Here is a 22258-nt window from a genome sequence, read left to right as displayed (position 1 = left end):
ACTATGCTGTTAACGTACCTAACTGTACCTACATGTTTTTCTTCAAATTTTTTTTCTGAATATATTACCTTTAGTAACATATTCATTAATGTTTTCTTACATCTGTTTTAGCAGAGCTTCCTTTTTTACCTCCAGAAGTATAATCTAAAAATGGAATTATGGATGCCTTATGTAGTTTTAAAACCACTTTTCAAACATAAATTTTTTAGGGTAAAGCTATGATAGAACTAATTTACAACTGGAATTTCAAAGCTATTATCTTCTTGTTTTTGAAATGGAGGAAGGGAAAAAGGAAATAAAAAGAGAAGGGGAAACAGGAAAAATAAGAAAAAGCAAGACAGAGGCGCTGCAGCATCTGCCCTCAGGGAAGGTTGAGGAGGGAGGGGCTATTATTTATAGTCAATATAGTCTTTAATTCTCTTAATCATTGTATGTAGTTTTTTACTTTTTTTTTCTTAAGGAAAACTTGGAGTTGGATAGATTGGGTCTTTCTGTTCTTACTTTCTCTGACTAAATTGACTATGATCAATTTTGTTTTTGTTTTTGTTTTTTTGAGATGGAGTTTCGCTCTTGTTACCCAGGCTGGAGTGCAATGGCGCAATCTCGGCTCACCACAACCTCCACCTCCTGGGTTCGAGCAATTCTCCTGCCTCAGCCTCCCGAGTAGCTAGGACTACAGGCGTGCACCACCATGCCCAGCTAATTTTTGTATTTTTAGTAGAGACGGTCTTTCACCATGTTGACCAGGATGGTCTCGATCTCTTGACCTCGTGATTCACCCGCCTCGGCCTCCCAAAGTGCTGGGATTATAGGTGTGAGCTACCGCACCCGGCCGACTATGATCAAATTAGTTAATATTTCTCAGACTCAATTTTGTCTCCTGAAAAATGGGAATAATAGTACTACAGTATAGAATATAGTTCGCTAATCCTTAATAAATGTTAACTTCATTTGCCCTTCTCTTCCTTTGCCTTTTTAATTCTAGAATCTAAAATAAGTATATGCTGTGACTAAATGGGTAAGATAGTTTGACCCAAGTTTTAATTATTTTGCTTTTAAGTTTTATTTATGGGTGATTACATTGTAGGTATGATCAGAATAATATAGAAGTATTTATGAAAATTTTATACTTTTTTCTTGACGAAACATTCAGTCCAAGGGGCTGTAATACCTTTACAGGAAATGCTTTAAGCCATGAGACTAATCCAACTAATCCTCATGGACTTGTACTTATTAATAACTGCAAATTGTAATAACAGTTCAAAAATGAAAACTGAATTCTGTTTTCTTTTTTCAGCAACTTCTTCAAATAGTGAAGCAGAAAACCAATCAGAATTCAGTGGACACTACGTTGAAATTTACTTTGAGTGCACTTTGGAACCTCACAGATGAATCCCCAACCACTTGTAGACACTTTATTGAAAACCAAGGGTTAGAACTCTTCATGAGGGTTCTAGAGGTTAGAATGGGAATTTAGCTTACAGTTTTTATATTTATTAATTTACTTATTTTAGCATTCATTTTATATTTGATTCCTTAGGTAATTAAAGGTTTCTCTTTCTTTTTACAGTCTTTCCCAACTGAGTCGTCCATTCAGCAGAAAGTTCTAGGACTTTTGGTAAGATATAAGCACTTCCCGCTAAGTTCCAAGCTGTATTTATTTTCTGTTTGAAGTAACACATTGAAAGTTTCAGCTCTGCAGTTGCACTATCATAGCCAATGAGTTTATCCAGGGCACAATCATTGCTAATTGAGAACTATTCCCCATAGCTCGCCATGACAACTTGAAATATGGTTGACAATGGCAATTTCTCTTTTTTTTTTTTGAGACAAGGTCTCACTTTGTTGCCTAGGCTGGAGTACAGTGGTGTGATCACAGCTTACTGCAGCCTTGGCCTCCTGCTAGGCTCAAGCAATTCCCCCAACTCAGTCTCTCTAGGAGGAGGAACCATAGGTGTGTGCCACAATGCCCAGCCAATTTTTGTCTTTTTTGTAGAGATGGGGTTTTGCCATGTTTCCCAGGCTGGTCTCAAACTCCTGAGCTCAAGCAATCCTCCTACCTTGGCCTCCTAAAGTTCTGGGATTGTAAACATGAGCTACCTGCTCAGCAGTGGCAATTTTGGATGATTTCTAGGCAAATGAACAAAAAAAGAAAGAGTGTTGCTGCTATGATACTTGTAAACAGTGACATTGGAAAATAAATATTATTACATTTAAAAAGACTATAAAAATATGTATATTGGCCAGGTGTGGTGGCTCACACCTGTAATCCCAACACTTTGGGAGGCAGAGGCAGGTAGATCACTTGAGGTCAGGAGTTTGTGAACAGCCTGGCCAACATAGTGAAATCCTGTCTCTACTAAAAATACAAAAATTAGCTGGGCGTGGTGGCAGGTGCCTGTAATCCCAGCTACTTGGGAGGCTGAGGCAGGAGACTCACTTGAACCCAGGAGGCAGAGTTTGCAGTGAGCTGAGACTGCGCCATTGCACTCCAGCCTGGGCAGCAAGGTGAAACCCTGTCTCAAAAAATCATAATAAACATATATATATATATTTTAATTTCTTATGAAAACCAGTCTGGCCAACATAGTGAAACCCCATCTCTATTAAAAATACAAAAATGAGCCAGGCTTGGTGGCTTACACCTGTAATCCCAGCACTTTGGGAAGCTGAGGCAGGCAGATCTTGAGGTCAGGAATTCCAGACCAGCCTTGCAACATGGTGAAACCCTGTCTCTACTAAAAATACAAAAATTAGCTTGGGGTGGTGGCTGGTGCCTGTAATCCCAGCTACCCGGGAGGCTGAGGCAGGAAACTTGCTTGAAACTGGAAGGCGTAGGTTGCAGTCAGCCGAGATCGCACCACTGCATTTCAGCCTGGGTGACAGAGCAAGAATCCATCTTGGGGGGGAAAAAAAAAAAGAAAAGAAATACAAAATTTAGCCAGGTGTGCTCATGCCTGCCTACAATCCCAGCTATTCAGGCAACTGAGGCACAATAATCGCATGAACCTGGGAGGCAGAGGTTGCAGTGAGCTGACATTGTACTCCAGCTTGGGCAACAGAGCAAAACTCTGTCTCAAAAAAAAGACCGCTTATGAATCAGATATTTCTTAATATATTGGATATAGATTAAAGTGAGCCCTCAAAGATTTTGAGACAAAGGTAAAAGATCAAATGTTTTGTCAACTTAAATAAAATAAAAGCCATTTTATTTTATTTTATTTTTTTTGAGACAGAGTTTCACTCTTGTTACCCAGGCTGGAGTGCAATGACGTGATATCGGCTCACCACAACCTCCGCCTTCTGGGTTCAGGCAATTCTCCTGCCTCAGCCTCCTGAGTAGCTGAGATTACAGGCACGCGCCACCATGCCCAGCTAATTTTTTGTATTTTTAGTAGAGACGTGGTTTCACCGTGTTGACCAGGATAGTCTCGATCTCTTGACCTTGTGATCCACCTGCCTCGGCCTCCCAAAGTGCTGGGATTACAGGCGTGAGCCACCACGCCCGGCCTATTTTATTTTTTATATTTGAAAAAAATATGCAACACTTTGTGAATTTACATGTGTCCTTGCACAGGGGCCATGCCAATCTTCTCTGTACCATTCCAACTTTAGTATATGTGCTGCCGAAGTGAGTATTCAAAAGCCATTTTAAAGCAGACCTCTGCTCTCAAGGAATTAGATTATGGGAAGCATAGATTAGTGAGTTAGAAGAGATGGATTTTTAGGAAATATTGAGGACTGCTATTTAAGGAGAACCCATCTGTTCATTGTAGTCTTCATTATATAAGGTAGAAAATGGAAAACAACCTAGATGTCCAGTAACAGAGGAAGTATTAAATAAATTACAATATTTTATTTATTCAGGGTTAATCTAATTACTTGATACAGAAGTTGGCTCAGGTCACCTGAAATGGAATGGGAAATTTATTTTAAGTATTTGTGGGTCGGGTGCAGTGGCTCATGCCAGAAATCCCAGCACTTTGGGAGGCTGAGGTGGGTGGGTCATACAAGGTCAGGAGTTCAAGGCCAGGCTAGCCAACGTGGTGAAATCCTGTTTCCACTGAAAATACAAAAATTAGCCGGATGTGGTGGCGCACGCCTGTCCCAGTTACTTGGAAGGCTGAGGCAGGAAAATTGCTTGAATCTGGGAGGCAGAGGTTACATAAGCCAAGATCGCACCACTGCACTCCAAGCCTGGGTGACAGAGCAAGACTGTCTCAAAAAAAAAAAAAAATCCTATATATTTTTTTAAATTTCAAAAGGCGTACATGTTTATTATAACCATTGAAGCAGTGCAAAATGTATTTAACGTCCTTAAGGCGCTGTCTCCAACCTTTCATGATTTTTATCTCCATGAAGTTACTAATATTAATACAACTTTATTATGTTTCCTTCCATATTTTTCTCTACTACCTTGTGATCAAATTTTTTCAATAATTCAATTTGATATATTGATTCTAAGTTAATTCTTTGTGGTCGAAGAATATGCTTTGTTTGGTTTGAGTCCTTCTGAATTTATTGAGACTTGTATATGGCCAAGATGTGATCTATTTTGGTAAATATTCTGTGTACACTTGAGAGGAATGTGTATTGTCCTATTATTGGGTATAGTGGGTTTTGTTTTTTTTTTTTGAGATGGAGTTTTGCTCTTGTTGCCCAGTCTGGAGTGCAATGACACGATTTCAGCTCACCACATCCTCCTCCTTCTGGGTTTAAGTGATTCTCCTGCCTCAGCCTGTTGAGTAGCCGGGATTATAGGCATGCACCATCATGCCTGGCTAATTTTTTGTATTTTTAGTAGAGATGGGGTTTCTCCATGTTGATCAGGCTGGTCTCAAACTCCTGGCCTCAGGTGATTCACCCACCTTGGTCTCCCAAAGTGCTGGGATTACAGGCATGAACCACCACCCCTGGCCAGGTATAATGTTCTATAAATGACAACTGGGTGTATTTGGTTGACACTGTACAACTCTACCATATCCTTACTAATTTTCTGCCTACCTGTTTTATCAGTTATTGACAAAGGAATTTTGAAATTTCTGTCTATAATTTTGAAGTTTCTGTAGATGTGTATGTGTCTCCTTACAGTTCTATCACTTTTTTCTTCATGTATTTTGAAACCCTATTATTATTAGGTATAATTAGGTATAAACATTTAGAATTTGGTCCTTCTGATGAGTGGACTCCTTTACCATTATGAAATTGCTTTCTTTACCCCTGGTAATATCCTCTACTTTGAAGTCTGCTTTGACACTATGATATAGCCATTTGTACTTTCTTTTGACTAGTGTTAGCATAGTGTGTGTATATATATACATTTTATCCTTTTACTTTTAACCTATATTTGTCTTTATATTTAAAATGTTTTTCTTGTAGGTAGCTTATACCTTGCAGCCTGCTTTTTTATCCAGTTTGAAAATCTCTGTTTTTTATTTGGGGTATTTGGATTACTTGCATTTTCCTGTGATTTAAAAAATTTTTTTAATAATAAAAAATAATAATTGTGTAAATGGAGTAGTGTGATGTGGGTTTTTTTGTTTTTTTTTTTTTTTTGAGAAGGAGTCTCATTCTGTCCCCCAGGCTGGAGTGCAGTGTCGTGATCACGGCTCACTGCAACCTCCACGTCCTGGGTTCCAGCGATTCTCCTGGCTCAGCCTCCCAAGTAGCTAGTATTACAGGTGTGTGCCACCATGCCTGGCTAAGTTTGGTGGGTTTTTTAGTAGATACTGGGTTTCACCATGTTGGCCAGGCTGATCACAAACTCCTGACCTCAAGTGATCCTCACACCTCTGTCTCCCAAAGTGCTGGAATTTTAGGCATGAGCCACTGCACCGGGCCCAATGTGATGTTTTGATGTATGTGTTTAATCACTGTGTAATGATTAAATCAAGCTAATTAAACATATCCATCACTTTACATACTTACTGTTTTTTGTAGTGAGAGCATTTAAAATTTACTCTTGGCTGAGGTGGTGGCTCACACCTATAATTCCTAAATTAATAATAAATTAATAATAATATACTTCAGAATTGCTAATAGTAAATTTTTTTTAGTTTTTAAAATAATTTACACACTTTTTTTTTTTTTAGTTTTTAAGACAGAATCTCGCTCTGTCACCCAGGCTAGCGTGCAGTGGCACGATCTCAGCTCACTGCAGCTTCAACCTCCTATGTTAAGGCTTCGATTTCCTATGTTTAACCTCCTATGTTAAACCTCCTCAGTAGCTAAAACTATAGGCACACCCCACCATGCCCAGCTAACTTTTAAATTTTTGTAGAGATGGGTTTTTGCCTTGTTGCCCAGGCTGGTCTTGAACTCCCGAACTCAAGCCATCTACCCACCTTTGACTCCCAAAGTGCTAGGATTATAGGTGTGCACCACCATGTCCAACCTGGTGTCATTTTTCTTTAGCCTGAAAGACATCCTTTAACATTTCTTATAGTGTGGATCTGCTAATGATGAATTCTTCAGCTTTTGTCTGACTGAAAACATCTTTACTTAACCTTTGTTTTTGAAAGATTTTTACCAGGTATACTGGATTGGCAGTACTTTAAAGGTATTGATTGAGTAGCTTTTTTCTGACTTGTTTCTTTCTAATATGAAATCTGATGTCATCATCATATTTGTTCTTCTGTATGTACATGTTCTTTTCCTCTGACTACTTTTAAGATTAGTAACAATTTAGAATATTTGATTATATGTGTCTTGAGATAATTAACTTCATGTTCCTGTATTTGGGATTTATTGAGCTTTATATATAGGTCTATAATTTTCCTCACGTTTGGAAAGTTTTGAGCGATTGTTTCTTCTCTTTTTTTTTTTTTTTTTTTTTTGAGATGGAGTCTTGTTCTATTGCCCAGGCTGGAGTGCAGTGGCGCAATCTCAGCTTACCACAACCTCCACCTCCTGGGTTCAAGTAATTCTTTTGCCTCAGTCACCTGAGTAGCTGGGACTAGCTTGTGCTACCATGCCCAGCTTTTTTTTTTTTTTGTATTTTTAGTAGAGACAGGGTTTCACCATGTTGATCAGGCTGGTCTTGAACTTCTGCCCCTGTGATCTGACCACCTTGACCTCCCAAAGTGCTGGGATTACAGGCGTGAGCCACTGTGCCCAGCTCTTTTTAAACTTTTTTTGTACAAAAGACCTCCCTAAGTGCTGGGCTTACAGGAGTAAGCCACTGTGATCTGCCTATTTCCCTAAAAAAAATTTTTGCAACCACCTTCTCTCCACATTGGGGTCCTTTGGAGACTCTAATTTGTACATATTAAGCTGCTTGAAATGGTCCCACAGCTCAATGATGCTCTTTAATGTTTTTGTTCTTTTGAATTCTGTGTATTTCAGTTTGCATAATTTCCCTTTCTATGCCTTCAGTTAAGTATTTTTTTCATCTGTATATAATCTGTTATAATGCCATGTAGTATATTTTTTTCATTTTTTTTTTCCTCCTTGAACACATTTAATAGCTGCTGTTATTTTTTCATCTTAGACATTATCATTTTCATCTCTACAAGTTCAATTTAGGGTTTTCTTTCTCTTTTTTTTTTGTATCTTCCATGTTCCTACTTTTTGAATATATGAAGTAAAATTTTAATAACTCTTTTAATATCCTAGTCAGCTAGTTTTATCTAGCATCTATGTCAGTTCAGAGTCAATTTCAAATGATTATTCTCTTCATTATGAGACATGTTTTCCTCACACTTTGCATGCTTAGGTTTTAATTTACTTTTATTTTTTTTTGTTTGGTTCTTTTTATTAGAAATTGAGAATACAGCAAGTAGGGAAATCCCACATCAATGGAACCATCACACAGATCCCCTTCTGGAACCCCAGCCTTCTATGATCCCCAAAAATGTGCTTTGCGGCTTTAGCAATTTATAAAGGGGGAGAGGGAAAATACTGAAAAAGGCCACTATTTAATAGTGAAAGAATGAAGCTGTAGAGGTCCCAACCAGCCTAGGGCCAAAAAAGAAAATTAAAAATCTGCACAGAGCAAGCAAGCCTCTGAATGCTGAGAATAAGGCATTCAGGCACCAACCTGGTGAGAGTTCTCAGTGAGCACTGTCAGGACAAGTGCACATGAGGCTGTTGGTAGTATGTTGCACATAGACGCACACATAGAAATGGGCACAAACATGCCCACATACACACCCAAAAGAGGGAGATCTTACTGGATTACACATCAGTGATGTTAATTTCATTTTTCCGAAAGGTCTGTGCTATGTTGAACCAGATTCTTCCAGCTTTGGGGTGTGGGTGACTGCGCCCAGAGGCTGCTACTTCTGTTGGTGTTGTGACAGGGCTACATCTATACCCTGTATCCCAAAGTACATGACCGAAGAGCAAGTCTGGCTTCTGATATGTGCTGTTGCTCCCATGAAACTAAGTGGGCTTCTGTCCAGATGGCCACTGTCCTATTGGACTATGCTTTCTCAAAGGGATTAATACTGTTTTTTATTCTGTCAGGCACTGCACCAGTTCATCCACTGAGTCTTTTACTTGGTCCACCTAGCACCCAGGGCAGTGACCCTATCCATTTCTTCTCAACTTCTACACTAGATTCTTCCTTTCTGGATCCCAGCTTTTGCTGGAGATTGGAAGGAGAAGGGAGGAAAATAACTGAGAAAACTCTATTGAGTAAATAGGAGACCCTTCTTATATTCCCAGACACCTATTGAGGATGCCAGTCCCCATGCTCAGGGCCTCATCGTTTAGTTCTAATACCCACAATCCTAGGATATAATGGAGTCATCCCAAGTCTTTGATGACAGCAACCTAAGACTCAAGTGCTATTTTGGGGGTTCACCTATGGGCTAAGATCAGAATTCCATGAACCAGATCCTTTCCCCACCACTTTCTCTGACACCATATCAGGTAGTCCTGGGACATAAGCCATCGTCTTGTACCTCACCCCCTGGCAGTAACATAACATTGTCTTCAAAATGTCACACCACACTGTCCCTGCAAAGTGGGGTTCAGTGAGTGCTGACAACTTCGATGGGTACTGCACCTGGCTTTAAAAGAGTTCTGCTGGCTTTCTTGTTCAAGGAGAGCCGAGATGTCTGTCAAATCTAGGCTTACCAAGACAGTGTACCAGAGGTAAAACTCCTCTTTCCTAAATCCAAAGGAGGGTCTCCCAATCTATGTAGATGAGCTCAGGAAAAACCTGGACACATCAGAATCTCATTTGTGGCTGGCTCCATGCCAAGAAGTATAAACTATTTCTATTCCCTCAAGGAGGAAGGGTAGTTAGGGCAGTGATTTTTTTTTTTTTTTTTTTTTTTTTTGAGATGGAGTTTTGCTTTTGTTACCCAGGCTGGAGTGCAATGGCGCGATCTTGGCTCACCACAACCTCCACCTCCCGGGTTCAGGCAATTCTCCTGCCCCAGCCTCCCAAGTAGCTGGGACTGCAGGTGTGCGCCACCATGCCCAGCTAATTTTTGTATTTTTAGTAGAGACAGGCTTTCACCATGTTGACCAGGATGGTCTCGATCTCTTGACCTCGTGATCCACCCACCGTGGCCTCCCAAAGTGCTGAGATCATAGGCGTGAGCCACCGCCCCTGGCCAGGGCAGTGATTTTTAATAGAGGGAATTCAGAGAGTGTTCCAGAGCTCCACAGCAAGGATATGGAAAACTGTCACAACCCTCTAGTAAGACTAACCATAAAAGTGAGCAGGATGCCAGGAAGTAATTGGATCAGCCATGCTAATGTTTCCGGAGCTCTTCCATGGTCTCCAGCGTCCCTTTACCAGCTGGTTAGAGTGCTGAGCTCTACAAGTCAGACTCTCAAATGACAATGACACCCTAACTAGAGTCTTTATCCAACACATCTTGGTAGCCATTCATGTACTGCTTCTACTGAGAAAACACATACCACTCCCTTCTACCCCAGGCCCTCCAAAGGTTCTCAGGCTTAACAGTGGTCATGTGATCACTGGGCTAGGGCTATACTCTCTGCATCACTAGGGTCCAAGGTATGTCAGCCTTTAGAAGGCACCTTGGTGCACCAAGACACTGTACATTCTGGAGCTATCACTTGATCCCCCTACAGTCACTTTCTTGTAAAATTTAACAGTGTATGGTACCTGCATGTTTAATTCTATACAAAAATTCTCCCTCCCTCACCCCTGTGTTTTAAACATTTATATAAAGTCTTATTTGAACAGTAAGTTAGAAATCTTATTTACATTAATTTCTTTGTTCTCCCAAAAGAGAATTTAAAATCACACTCCCACCTCTTATTGGATATAAATGTTCACCTAAATTGGTTTGTATTATTTTATATGGAAAGAGAGAGGGAGAAGAAAGAACCACCAGTTAAACTGTTTAGCCATCTTCTACAAATAAATATGATATGGATCAGAAGCCAGTTTGCCAAGGGTCTTGCAGAACCCACAGTCGGTAGATCCCAAGAATAAGCCAGGGTTTAGGCTGTGTCTCCTGTTCTCCCAACTGATGCACTCTGTCCTTTGAGGTATGATTTATTTTTGTTTTTCTTTTCTCAGTCATGTACCACACAGAGCCCCTGGGCCGTCACAAAGCCCACGAGGGTGTCAGAGTTTTGGGGCTCCTCGGATACTGCCATCAGTAGCCAGCAGAGAGGTCTGCAAGTGCTGCAGGACCTGGTTTAGGGTCACAGTCCCTGGCTACTGGTAGGTATCACAATGCATCCTCTTCACTGCAGCCCCCGCCGATCATGTAACAAAACTCTGGAGGTTTGAGACACCATAGAAGTGAATAAAAGCTCCAGCAACCACAAAGATATGAAACAGCTGAGGAGAGTGAAACCAGATGTCACATTTACCAAGAAAAAGGCATTCAGGGATCCGGGCAGCATACAGGGCAGCTCCTGTGATGTAGAGACTGGCCATCAGCATCAACCAGCCTATCTGCCCTATGGTGGCAGCCTTGAGGAACCCCTCTGAGATGATATAGTGCAAGGTAGGAATCATTCCACTCAGGCCTAGGCCCAGAAACACTCCTGCTCTTACTCTCCGATACTGAGGGGTAGCAAACATGTCCCAGTGGGAGACTATAATGGCTACAATGCCCAGCACACAGATGACAATCAAGTAGATGAAGCAAGGTTGTGGATTATAGTAGAAAGAATAATAACAAGGACCAAAACTTCCCATAATCAGAAGAGCAATACCAGAGTAATCCAGTTTAGAGAAGATCTGGGAGACCCCCTCTGAGTGGCAGTAGACTGTGGAAGAGCCATGAAAAAGAAAGGCAGAGAATGGCTCCTAAGAAAAATAATCCAAAGACCACCTTCCCTTGCAGAGGGGCCACAAAGGAGATACTTGGGTGAAACATATAAAAGATCCCCAGGCACAAGAAGAATATACAGCCTAAGAGATGTGTCCTGATGTTGCCTGTTTCTCTGTGTATTCTAAAAATGCTCTTAAAACAGGCCTGGAAAGAAGGCATAGGAGGTCGGTGTCCATATAAAAGAAAGTCGCTATCCTTGAGCCAGTCTGGTAGTACATCATGAGGGATCACTTGCCACCGACCTTCCCATGCCTTACAAACGAATTCTTCCATTTTTTTCCATAGCATGATGGGCTTATAAGAGAGGGGACATGCCCATAAACCCCTCATCTTCCTGAGGAGCTTCATCACTGCACTTGTGTTCCTCAGACCTTTTTTTTAATCATGGGAAGATACAACAGATGCCTCTAACATGGGCTCCAAATCTCCTCAGTGGCTGTCATTATCACCTCTCCTTGTACCATCAAGTTGGTGCCCTTTTCAGAGCCTTATATCTGGCTCTGGAGTCCTGCTGCACCCCAGTCGGTTTTCTGTTGGCTCGTTCATGGGATACCCAAGCCTTTCTTACAAACAGCTCTGTCTGTCCCTCCTTCTTGGGAGAATGACTTTCAGGAGAGTGAGTTGATCCTGGGAGCCTGTCGCAGCCTCGCCGCGAGTCTCCAGTCTCGGACTTCTGGGGAACCATGGCTGAGGGGAAGGGGGAGGAGGGGGGAACGGAGGAGGGAGTGGGCCCAGCCCGGTGTAGCCTCCACTGCTGCCTCCACAGCGATGCAGATTCTGGAATCGCGCTCGCCCCGCCTCCCTAATTTACTTTTTAAAAAATATATTATTTTAAAAATTGTGGTAAAGTACACACAACATAAAATTTACCATCTTAATCATTTTTAAGTGTATTGTTCAGTAGTGTTAAATATATTCATAATGTTGAAGAACCATCACCACTCTTGCAGAATATTCAGGAGACTGGAGAGACCAGTGAGTGAAACAGCGGATTAGCAGCCCAATGCTGAGCAAAGGACAAAGAAAATGGGGTACCTTTTATACATCCAGGATGATGTAGCAGCTAACAGGTTTATAGAAGCCAAAACAAAGAACAGTTAATTAATTTGTAACATGTCTTGTGGAGTACCTTGAAAAATAGCATTTTGAGAAACACATTGTACATTCTTTGGGTGTTATCTTGCCCTGTGACCTTGCAGCTGGTCAGCAAGAAAAACAGGAGTCTTGAGATGCCTGGGAATTTTGCTTAGAATGTGGGGAGAATAGATAAGGTAGGTTTTACAGGGAGTTGGTTAATTTTAAGCAGAGCTGGGGGTTAGGTTTTATATTGAATACAACACAGTAAACTTTATTTTGTTATGCAGCAATCACAGACTACTGTTGTTTTATTTAATTTCCCTCTTCACCACCACTCATCTCTGTAATTGTTCATCTTGTAAAACTGAAAGTCTATAACCATTAAACAATACTATTCCATTCCCCCACTCTCTGCAGCCCCTGGCAACCACCATTCTATTTTCTGTCTTTATAATTTTAATTGCTTAACTATTTCATGTAAGTGGAATCATACAATATTTGTCTTGTTGTAACTAGCTTACTTACAATATTGTCCTTGTGATTTATCCATGTTGTAGTGTACTTCAGAACTTCCTTTTTAAAGCTGAAATATTTTGTTGTAAGTATAGACCACATTTTCCCTATCCATCCATTTGTTGGGCAGTTGGGTTGCTTCCATGTTTTTGCTATTGTGAATAATGCTTCTGTGAAGATGGATGTGCAAATATCTCTTTAAGACTCTACTTGGAATTTTGGGAGGCACATTTCCAGAAATAAAATTACTGTATCATGTGATAATTCTATTTTTAAATTTTGGGGAACTACCATACTGTTTTCCACAGCAGCTATACCATTTTTTAAATAGTAGTCATTTTAATGGGTATGAGATAGTATCTTATAATTTTATTTGCATTTCTTTAATGATAAGTGGTGTTCAGTATATTTGTATGTATTTATTTGCCATCTGTTTGTCTTCTTCAGAGAAGTATCTATTTAATTCCTTTACCCATTTTGGATTGTTTGTTTTTTTGTTGTTGTTACGTTTTAGATTCTCTATATATTCTGGATATTAATCACTTATTAGATATATGACTTGCAAATATTTTCTCCTATTGTGCTTGATCGTTTTTGATTGAGTGCCAGACATTGTGAATTTTACTTTCTTGGTTGCTGAATATTTTTGTTTTTTTATGAATATTCTTGAACTTTGTTCTAGGATGCAGTTAACTTACTTTTTTTTTTTTTTTAATATATTTTTTTAAGATGGGGTTTCGCCATGTTGGTCAGGCTGGTCTTGAACTCCTGACCTCAGGTGATCCGCCCGCCTTGGCCTCCAAAGTGCTTGGATTACAAGCGTGAGCCACCACACCTGGCCTAACTTACACTTAAACAGTTTGGTAACTTTGGGTCTTGCCTTTATGATTTATTAGGAAGTTTCAGAGCAGTGGTCAGGCTAGGGCTAATTATTCTCCAATACTGAAACAAGACCTATCCTGAGGACTACCCAGTGCCTTGTGAATGAAGGGTTTTTCTGTACTGGATGATGAGAACAAGCACTATTCCTGGCCCCCTGTAAGCATTGGGCACATTTTTCTAACCCTTTAGATGGTTCTTTTCCTGCCCTCAGATAGTTTCCTCATGTTCATTTTCTTATCATCAGTACTCTGCTGAATAGAGTGGGAGTCTCTGCAGATTGCTGGACTCGCTTTATGTGCAAGTTCTCTTCTCCCTGGTGTTCTGTCCTGTGAGTTACCTTAATCTCTGTGGCCTGTTCACCTCATCTCCTACTCCGTTCAGTCTTCTGAGCTCTCCTTCAGATCTGTAACTCTGTGCTACAGCCTGGAAACTCTTTCAAGGCAATAGGTCACTTTGTTTTCCATCCAGTAAAGGACACTAAGAGTCAGTGTCCTTTATTGCTTGTAACCAGTATCTTGAGAACTGTTCTTTCATGTTTGTTTGGATTTTTTTAGTTGTTTCAGGCAGATGTGTAAATCTGACTGTTTTTACTCCACTTTGGCCAGAAAGAAGCAGGATTGCTCATCAATCCTCAATTTAAAAAGGAGAAATTGGGCCAGTGTAGTGGCTCACGCCTGTAAACCCAGCACTTTGGGAGGCCAAGGCAGACGGAGCACCTGGGGTCAGGAGTTTGAGACCAGCTTGGCCAACATGGCGAAACCCCATCTCTACTTAAAATACAAAAATTAGCCGGGTATGGTGGTGGGCACCTGTATTCCCAGCTACTCAGGAGGCTGAGGCATGAGAATCACTTGAACCCAGGAGGCAGAGGTTGCGGTGAGGTGAGATCTCGGCATTGCACCCCAGTCTGGGCAACAGAGTGAGGCTTTGTCCCCTCCAAAAAAAAAAACCCCGAGAAACTTACCTTTCATATTTACTCACATTTCTCATTCTATTCTTTTTTTTTTTTTTTTTTTTTTTAAACTTTTCTTATCCTATAGGTGTGCTGACAGTGACTTTTCACTCAGGTTTTGTTTGCCTAACAAAGTTTTTTATTTTGCTTTGATTTTTTGAACGATAAATTTTTGCTTGAATACTGAAGTCTAAGGGGACAATTTTTTTCTGTTGAATCTTTGGGTTTATAATTTTTGTCACATTTTGCGAAAATGTGGCCATGATTTCTTGATACCTTAAGGTATCTGAAGAAATCTCTGCTCCTTCTATGACTTCAGTTGTAAGCATGTCAGATTTCTTGACATTATCCCACAAGTCACAGAATTCCTCTATTGGCTTTTTTCCCCAGTCTTATTTTTCCTTCTGTACTTTGAAGGATGGTTTCTACTTCTTTTTGTGTGTGTAAGTAGAGACAGGGTCTCCCTATGTTGCCCAGGTTTGTTTTGAATGCCTGGCCCAAAGCAATCCTCCCACCTCAGCCTCCCAAAGTACTGGGATTACAGGTGTGAACCACCGTGCTCTGCCATGGATGCTTTTTATTTCTATGTTTTTTAGTCTATTCATTTTTTTTTCCTGAAGCATCTAATCTGCTTTTAATCTCATTCAATATATTTTGTTTTTCAGATATTTAGTGCTTTTTTTATTTCTGAAATGTACATTTATGTCTTTCTTCTATCTTCATTTTCTCCATGTTTATGTCTGCATTTCACCCTGAATTATGTTTTTTTTTTTCTTTTTTTTAATTTTTTATTGGATTTTAGGTTTTGGGGTACATGAGCAGAGCATGCAAGACAGTTGCGTAGGTACACACATGGCAGTGTGCTTTGCTTTTCTTCTCCCCTTCACCCACATTTGGCATTTCTCCCCAGGCTATCCCTCCCCACCTCCCCATCCCACTGGCCCTCCCCTTTTCCCCCCAATAGACCCCAGTGTTTAGTACTCCCCTTTCTGTGTCCATGTGTTCTCATTTTTCATCACCCACCTATGAGTGAGAATATGCGGTGTTTCATTTTCTGTTCTTGTGTCAGTTTGCTGAGGATGACGTTCTCCAGATTCATCCATGTCCCTACAAACGACACAAACTCATCATTTCTGATTGCTGCATAATATTCCATGGTGTATATGTGCCACATTTTTCCAATCCAGTCTATTATCAATGGGCATTTGGGTTGATTCCAGGTCTTTGCTATTGTAAACAGCGCTGCAATGAACATTCGTGTACATGTGTCCTTATAGTAGAACGATTTATAGTCTTTTGGATATATACCCAATAATGGGATTGCTGGGTCAAATGGAATTTCTATTTCTAAAGCCTTGAGGAATCGCCACACTGTCTTCCACAATGGTTGAACTAATTTACACTCCCACCAACAGTGTAAAAGTGTTCCTTTTTCTCCACATCCTCTCCAGCATCTGTTGTCTCCAGATTTTTTAATGATCGCCATTCTAACTGGCGTGAGATGGTATCTCAATGTGGTTTTGATTTGCATCTCTCTGATGACCAGTGACGATGAGCATTTTTTCATATGATTGTTGGCCTCATATATGTCTTCTTTCGTAAAGTATCTGTTCATATCCTTTGCCCACTTTTGAATGGGCTTGTTTGTTTTTTTCCTGTAAATCTGTTTGAGTTCTTTGTAAATTCTGGATATCAGCCCTTTGTCAGATGGGTAGACTGCGAACATTTTTTCCCATTCTGTTGGTTGCCGATCCACTCTAGTGACTGTTTCTTTTGCCGTGCAGAAGCTGTGGAGTTTCATTAGGTCCCATTTGTCTATTTTGGCTTTTGTTGCCAATGCTTTTGGTGTTTTGTTCATGAAGTCCTTGCCTACTCCTATGTCCTGGATAGTTTTGCCTAGATTTCCTTCTAGGGTTTTTATGGTGCCAGGTCTTATGTTTAAGTCTTTAATCCATCTGGAGTTAATTTTAGTGTAAGGTGTCAGGAAGGGGTCCAGTTTCTGCTTTCTGCACATGGGTAGCCAGTTTTCCCAACACCATTTGTTAAACATGGAATCCTTTCCCCATTGCTTGTTTTTGTCAGGTTTATCAAAGATTGTATAGTTGTATGTATGTTGTGTTGCCTCCGGTGCCTCTGTTTTGTTCCATTGGTCTATATCTCTGTTTTGGTACCAGTACTATGCTGTTTTGATTACTGTAGCCTTGTAGTATAGTTTGAAATCTGGTAGTGTAATGCCCCCCGCTGTGTTCTTTTTGCTTAGAATTGACTTGGCTATGCGGGCTCTCTTTTGGTTCCATATGAAGTTCATGGTGGTTTTTTCCAGTTCTGTGAAGAAAGTCAATGGTAGCTTGATGGGGATAGCGTTGATTCTGTAAATTACTTTGGGCAGTATAGCCATTTTCACGATATTAATTCTTCCTAACCATGAACATGGAATGTTTCTCCATCTGTTTGTGTCCTCTCTGATTTCGTTGAGCAGTGGTTTGTAGTTCTCCTTGAAGAGGTCTCTTACGTTCCTTGTGAGTTGTATTCCAAGGTATTTTATTCTTTTTGTAGCAATTGCGAATGGCAGTTCGTTCTTGATTTGGCTTTCTTTAAGTCTGTTATTGGTGTAGACGAATGCTTGTGATTTTTGCACATTGATTTTCTATCCTGAGACTTTGCTGAAGTTGCTTATCAGTTTCAGGAGTTTTTGGGCTGAGGCAATGGGGTCTTCTAGGTATACTATCATGTCATCTGCAAATAGAGACAATTTGGCTTCCACCTTTCCTATTTGAATACCCTTTATTTCTTTTTCTTGCCTGATTGCTCTGGCTAGAACTTCCAGAACTATATTGAATAGGAGTGGTGAAAGAGGGCATCATTGTCTAGTGCCAGATTTCAAAGGGAATGCTTCCGGTTTTTGCCCATTCGGTATGATATTGGCTGTTGGTTTGTCATAAATAGCTTTTATTACTTTGAGATACGTTCCATCAATACCGAGTTTATTGAGGGTTTTTAGCATAAAGGGCTGTTGAATTTTGTCAAATGCCTTCTCTGCGTCAATTGAGATAATCATGTGGATTTTGTTTTTGGTTCTGTTTATGTGGTGAATTACGTGTATAGACTTGCGTTTGTTGAACCAGCCTTGCATCCCCGGGATGAATCCTACTTGATCATGATGAATAAGTTTTTTGATTTGCTGTTGCAATCGGCTTGCCAATATTTTATTGAAGATTTTTGCATCTATGTTCATCATGGATATTGGCCTGAAGTTTTCTTTTCTTGTTGGGTCTCTGCCGGGTTTTGGTATCAGGATGATGTTGGTCTCATAAAATGATTTGGGAAGGATTCCCTCTTTTTGGATTGTTTGAAATAGTTTTAGAAGGAATGGTACCAGCTCCTCCTTGTGTGTCTGGTAGAATTCGGCTGTGAACCCGTCTGGACCTGGGCTTTTTTTGTGTGGTAGGCTCTTAATTGCTGCCTCAACTTCAGACCTTGTTATTGGTCTATTCATAGTTTCAGCTTCCTCCTGGTTTAGGCTTGGGAGGACACAGGAGTCCAGGAATTTATCCATTTCTTCCAGGTTTACTAGTTTATGCGCATAGAGTTGTTTGTAATATTCTCTGATGATGGTTTGAATTTCTGTGGAATCTGTGGTGATTTCCCCTTTATCATTTTTTATTGCATCTATTTGGTTGTTCTCTCTTTTCTTTTTAATCAGTCTGGCTAGTGGTCTGTCTATTTTGTTGATCTTTTCAAAAAACAAGCTCTTGGATTTATTGATTTTTTGAAGGGTTTTTCGTGTCTCAATCTCCTTCAGCTCAGTTGATTTTTTGAAGGGTTTTTCATGTCTCAATCTCCTTCAGCTCAGCTCTGATCTTAGTTATTTCTTGTCTTCTGCTGGGTTTTGAGTTTTTTTGATCTTGCTCCTCTAGCTCTTTCAATTTTGACGATACGGTGTCAATTTTGGATCTCTCCATTCTCCTCATATGGGCACTTATTGCTATATACTTTCCTCTAGAGACTGCTTTAAATGTGCCCCAGAGGTTCTGGCACGTTGTGTCTTCGTTCTCCTTGGTTTCGAAGAACTTCCTTATTTCTGCCTTCATTTCATTGTTTACCCAGTCAACATTCAAGAGCCAGTTGTTCAGTTTCCATGAAGCTGTGCGGTTCTGGGTCGGTTTCTAAATTCTGAGTTCTAACTTGATTGCACTATGGTCTGAGAGGCTGTTTGTTATGATTTCAGTTGTTTTGCATTTGTTGAGCAGTGCTTTACTTCCAATTATGTGGTCAATTTTAGAGTAGGTGTGATATGGTGCTGAGAAGAATGTATATTCTGTGGATTTGGGGTGGAGAGTTCTGTAAATGTCTATCAGGTTTGCTTGCTCCAGGTCTGAGTTCAAGCCCTGGATATCCTTGTTGATTTTCTGTCTGGTTGATCTGTCTAGTATTGACAGTGGAGTGTTAAAGTCTCCCACTATTATTGTGTGGGAGTCTAAGTCCTTTTGTAAGTCATTAAGAACTTGCCTTATGTATCTGGGTGCTCCTGCATTGGGTCCATATATGTTTAGGATCGTTAGCTCTTCTTGTTGTATCGATCCTTTTACCATTATGTAATGGCCTTCTTTGTCTCTTTTGATCTTTGTTGCTTTAAAGTCTATTTTATCAGAGATGAGAATTGCAACTCCTGCTTTTTTTTTGCTTTCCATTAGCTTGGTAAATCTTCCGCCATCCCTTTATTTTGAGCCTTTGTGTATCCTTGCATGTGAGATAGGTTTCCTGTATACAGCACACTGATAGGTTTTGGATTTTTATCCAATTTGCCAGTCTGTGTCTTTTGATTGGTGCATTTAGTCCATTTACATTTAGGGTTAATATTGTTATGTGTGAATTTGATACTGCCATTTTGATGCTAAGTGGCTGTTTTGCCTGTTAGTTGTTATAGATTCTTCATTATGTTGATGCTCTTTAGCATTCAGTGTGATTTTGGAATGGCTGGTACTGGTTGATCCTTTCTATGTGTAGTGCCTCTTTCAGGAGCTCTTGTAAAGCAGGCCTGGTGGTGACAAAATCTCTGAGTACTTGCTTGTTCGCAAAGGATTTTATTTTTCCTTCACTTCTGAAGCTCAGTTTGGCTGGATATGAAATTCTGGGTTGAAAGTTCTTTTCTTTAAGAATGTTGAATATTGGCCCCCACTCTCTTCTGGCTTGTAGTGTTTCTGCCGAGAGATCTGCTGTGAGTCTGATGGGCTTCCCTTTGTGGGTGACCCGAGCTTTCTCTCTGGCTGCCCTTAGTATTCTCTCCTTTATTTCAACCCTGTTGAATCTGACGATTATGTGCCTTGGGGTTGCTCTTCTTGCAGAATATCTTTGTGGTGTTCTCTGTATTTCCTGCAATTGAGTGTTGGCCTGTCTTGCTAGGTGGGGGAAATTTTCCTGGATGATGTCCTGAAGAGTATTTTCCAGCTTGGATTCATTCTCTTCGTCCCCTTCTGGTACACCTATCAAACGTAGGTTAGGTCTTTTCACATAGTCCCACATTTCTTGGAGACTTTGTTCATTCCTTTTTGCACTTTTTTCTCTAATCTTGGTTTCTCGTTTAATTTCATTGAGTTGGTCTTCAACTTCAGATATTCTTTCTTCTGCTTGGTCAATTCGGCTATTGAAACTTGTGCTTGCTTCGCGAAGTTCTCGTATTGTGTTTTTCAGCTCCTTTAATTCATTCATATTCCTCTCTAAGTTATCCATTCTTGTTATCATTTCCTCGAATCTTTTTTCAAGGTTCTTAGTTTCTTTGCATTGATTTAATACATGATCTTTTAGCTCACAAAAGTTTCTCATTATCCATCTTCTGAAGTCTAATTCCGTCATTTCGTCATAGTCATTCTCCGTCCAGCTTTGTTCCCTTGCTGGTGAGGAGTTTTGGTCCTTTCTAGGAGGCGAGGTGTTCTGGTTTCGGGTGTTTTCCTCCTTTTTGCGCTGGTTTCTTCCCATCTTTGTGGATTTGTCCGCTGGTCGTCTGCGTAGTTGCTGACTTTTCGGTTGGGTCTCTGAGTGGACACCCAGACTGTTGATGATGAAGTGTTTCTGTTGCTTGTTTTTCCTTCTACCAGTCTAGCCCCTTCGCTGTACGACTGCTGAGGTCTGCTCCAGACCCTGCTTGTCTGGGGTGCACCTCTAGCAGCTGTGGCACAGCGAGGGATGCTACCAGTTTCTTTTTCTGCTATCTTTGTCCCAGGATGATGCCTGCCTAATGTCAGTCTTTTGGATATAGAGGGGTCAGGGAGCTGCTTGAGGAGACAGTTTGTACTTTATAGGAGCTTAATTGCTGAGCTGTGAGCTCTGTTGTTCATTCAGGGCTGTTAGGCTGCTATGTTTGATTCTGCTGCAACAGAGCTCATTAAAAAAACCCTTTTTTTTTTTTTTTCTCAAATGCTCTGTGTTAAGGGGTTTGGGCTTTATTTTTGTATGTCAGTTGAGGTCCTGCCCAGCTAGGACGCAGACTAGCCACTGTTTGCCTGCTGAGTCTCCGCCCTGCTGTTGTGTGATTCGCCCTGTTCCTGCAGGCTCTGCTGTGTTCTCCGCCACGCCCTGCTGCGGAGTCTCTCTGTTGTAGCGGGTTGCCTCGGCAATGGCAGGCTGCATCAGCAGTGGGCGTGTATCTCAGTAGGGACGGGTTGCCTCGGCAACGGCAGGCTGCGTCAGCAGTGGGCGTGTATCTCAATAGGGACGGGTTGCCTCAGCAACGGCTGGCTGCATCAGCAATGGGCGTGTATCTCAGTTGGGGTGGGTTGCCTCGGTAATGGTGGACGCCCCTCCCCCTCAGAGCGTCTCGGGCCGTCTGCACGGGGCTTGTTTGAAATCGCGGTTTTGTTCGTCCCACTGGGCCACCCCTAACGCTCTGTCCCTGCAATCCCCTGGACTGGCCCACTGTCCAAGTCTAGCTCAGTCTCAAGTCCAGCCCTCTCATGTCTCCGGTTGCCGGTTCAACGGGGCACCCGGACAAGCGCGCCCTGTGGGGAGCGCTGGGTAGGGCCGGCCGCCGCCACCCCAGCTGCCAGCTTCGCCAGGCGGAGGTTCTGCCTGGCATCCCGCGTCTCCTCTTCACTTGGGAATTTCCCCGTTCCGTGGGCAACAAAGATCAGTCTGGAAATGCAGCTCAGACTCACCTCTCCGTGGACACAACGAGAGCTCCAATCCTGGGTTGTTCTCACAGCGCCATCTTGAGTCTAGTCTGAATTATGTTTATACTTTTTATAATAGCTGCTTTAAGTCCTTGTCTGCTAATTCTATTATCTTTTTCATTTTTTAGTCCATTTCTATGGATTGATTTTTCTACTGGTTATGAATCATAGTTTTCTGCCCGTTTTTCTGTCTGGTAATTTTTTATTGGATGCCTGTCATTGAGAAATGTAAATTGGTGATTGCTAGGTTTTATTATTTTACTCTAAATTAGAATCTTATTGCTTTTTTTTTTTTGAGACAGAGTCTCACACTGTTGCCAGGTGACAGGCTGGAGTGCAGTGGCACGATCTTGGCTCACTGCAACCTCCACCTCCCGGGTTCAAGCAGTTCTCCT

At 41.1% G+C, this 22258-nt stretch overlaps 1 protein-coding gene, 2 non-coding genes and 1 pseudogene across 11 annotated transcripts in view; 2 read left to right on the top strand and 2 right to left on the bottom strand.

Moving 5' to 3' along the window:
* ZYG11B (zyg-11 family member B, cell cycle regulator) overlaps nt 1–22258 on the top strand; it is a 125715-nt gene that overhangs the window by 91849 nt on the left and 11608 nt on the right. For 7 of the 8 annotated variants that reach the window (XM_078331770.1, XM_078331771.1, XM_009001217.5 and 4 more), the window contains 2 exons: nt 1298–1459; nt 1571–1618. In XM_078331770.1, coding sequence (XP_078187896.1) covers nt 1298–1459; nt 1571–1618 — 210 coding nt within the window. Of the gene's footprint in view, nt 1–1297; nt 1460–1570; nt 1619–10507; nt 10655–22258 lie in introns of all 8 variants that reach the window. The other variant, XR_013520065.1, reaches the window with a different exon arrangement.
* On the top strand, nt 1693–1830 carry LOC118143303 (U4 spliceosomal RNA). Its single transcript, XR_004727530.1, has one exon. It is a non-coding gene; the product is annotated as a U4 spliceosomal RNA (small nuclear RNA).
* On the bottom strand, nt 3534–3639 carry LOC118143382 (U6 spliceosomal RNA). The gene has a single exon (XR_004727606.1). It is a non-coding gene; the product is annotated as a U6 spliceosomal RNA (small nuclear RNA).
* Nucleotides 10467–11847, bottom strand: LOC100405263 (adiponectin receptor protein 2 pseudogene; annotated as a pseudogene). The gene has a single exon (XR_013520066.1). The product of XR_013520066.1 is annotated as an adiponectin receptor protein 2 pseudogene (transcript).

Source organism: Callithrix jacchus, chromosome 7, assembly GCF_049354715.1.
Source record: "Callithrix jacchus isolate 240 chromosome 7, calJac240_pri, whole genome shotgun sequence".
NCBI classification, from domain to species: domain Eukaryota; kingdom Metazoa; phylum Chordata; class Mammalia; order Primates; family Cebidae; genus Callithrix; species Callithrix jacchus.
The sequence above is the reverse complement of the archived record's forward strand: the minus strand, read 5'-3'. Positions and strand labels throughout refer to the sequence as shown.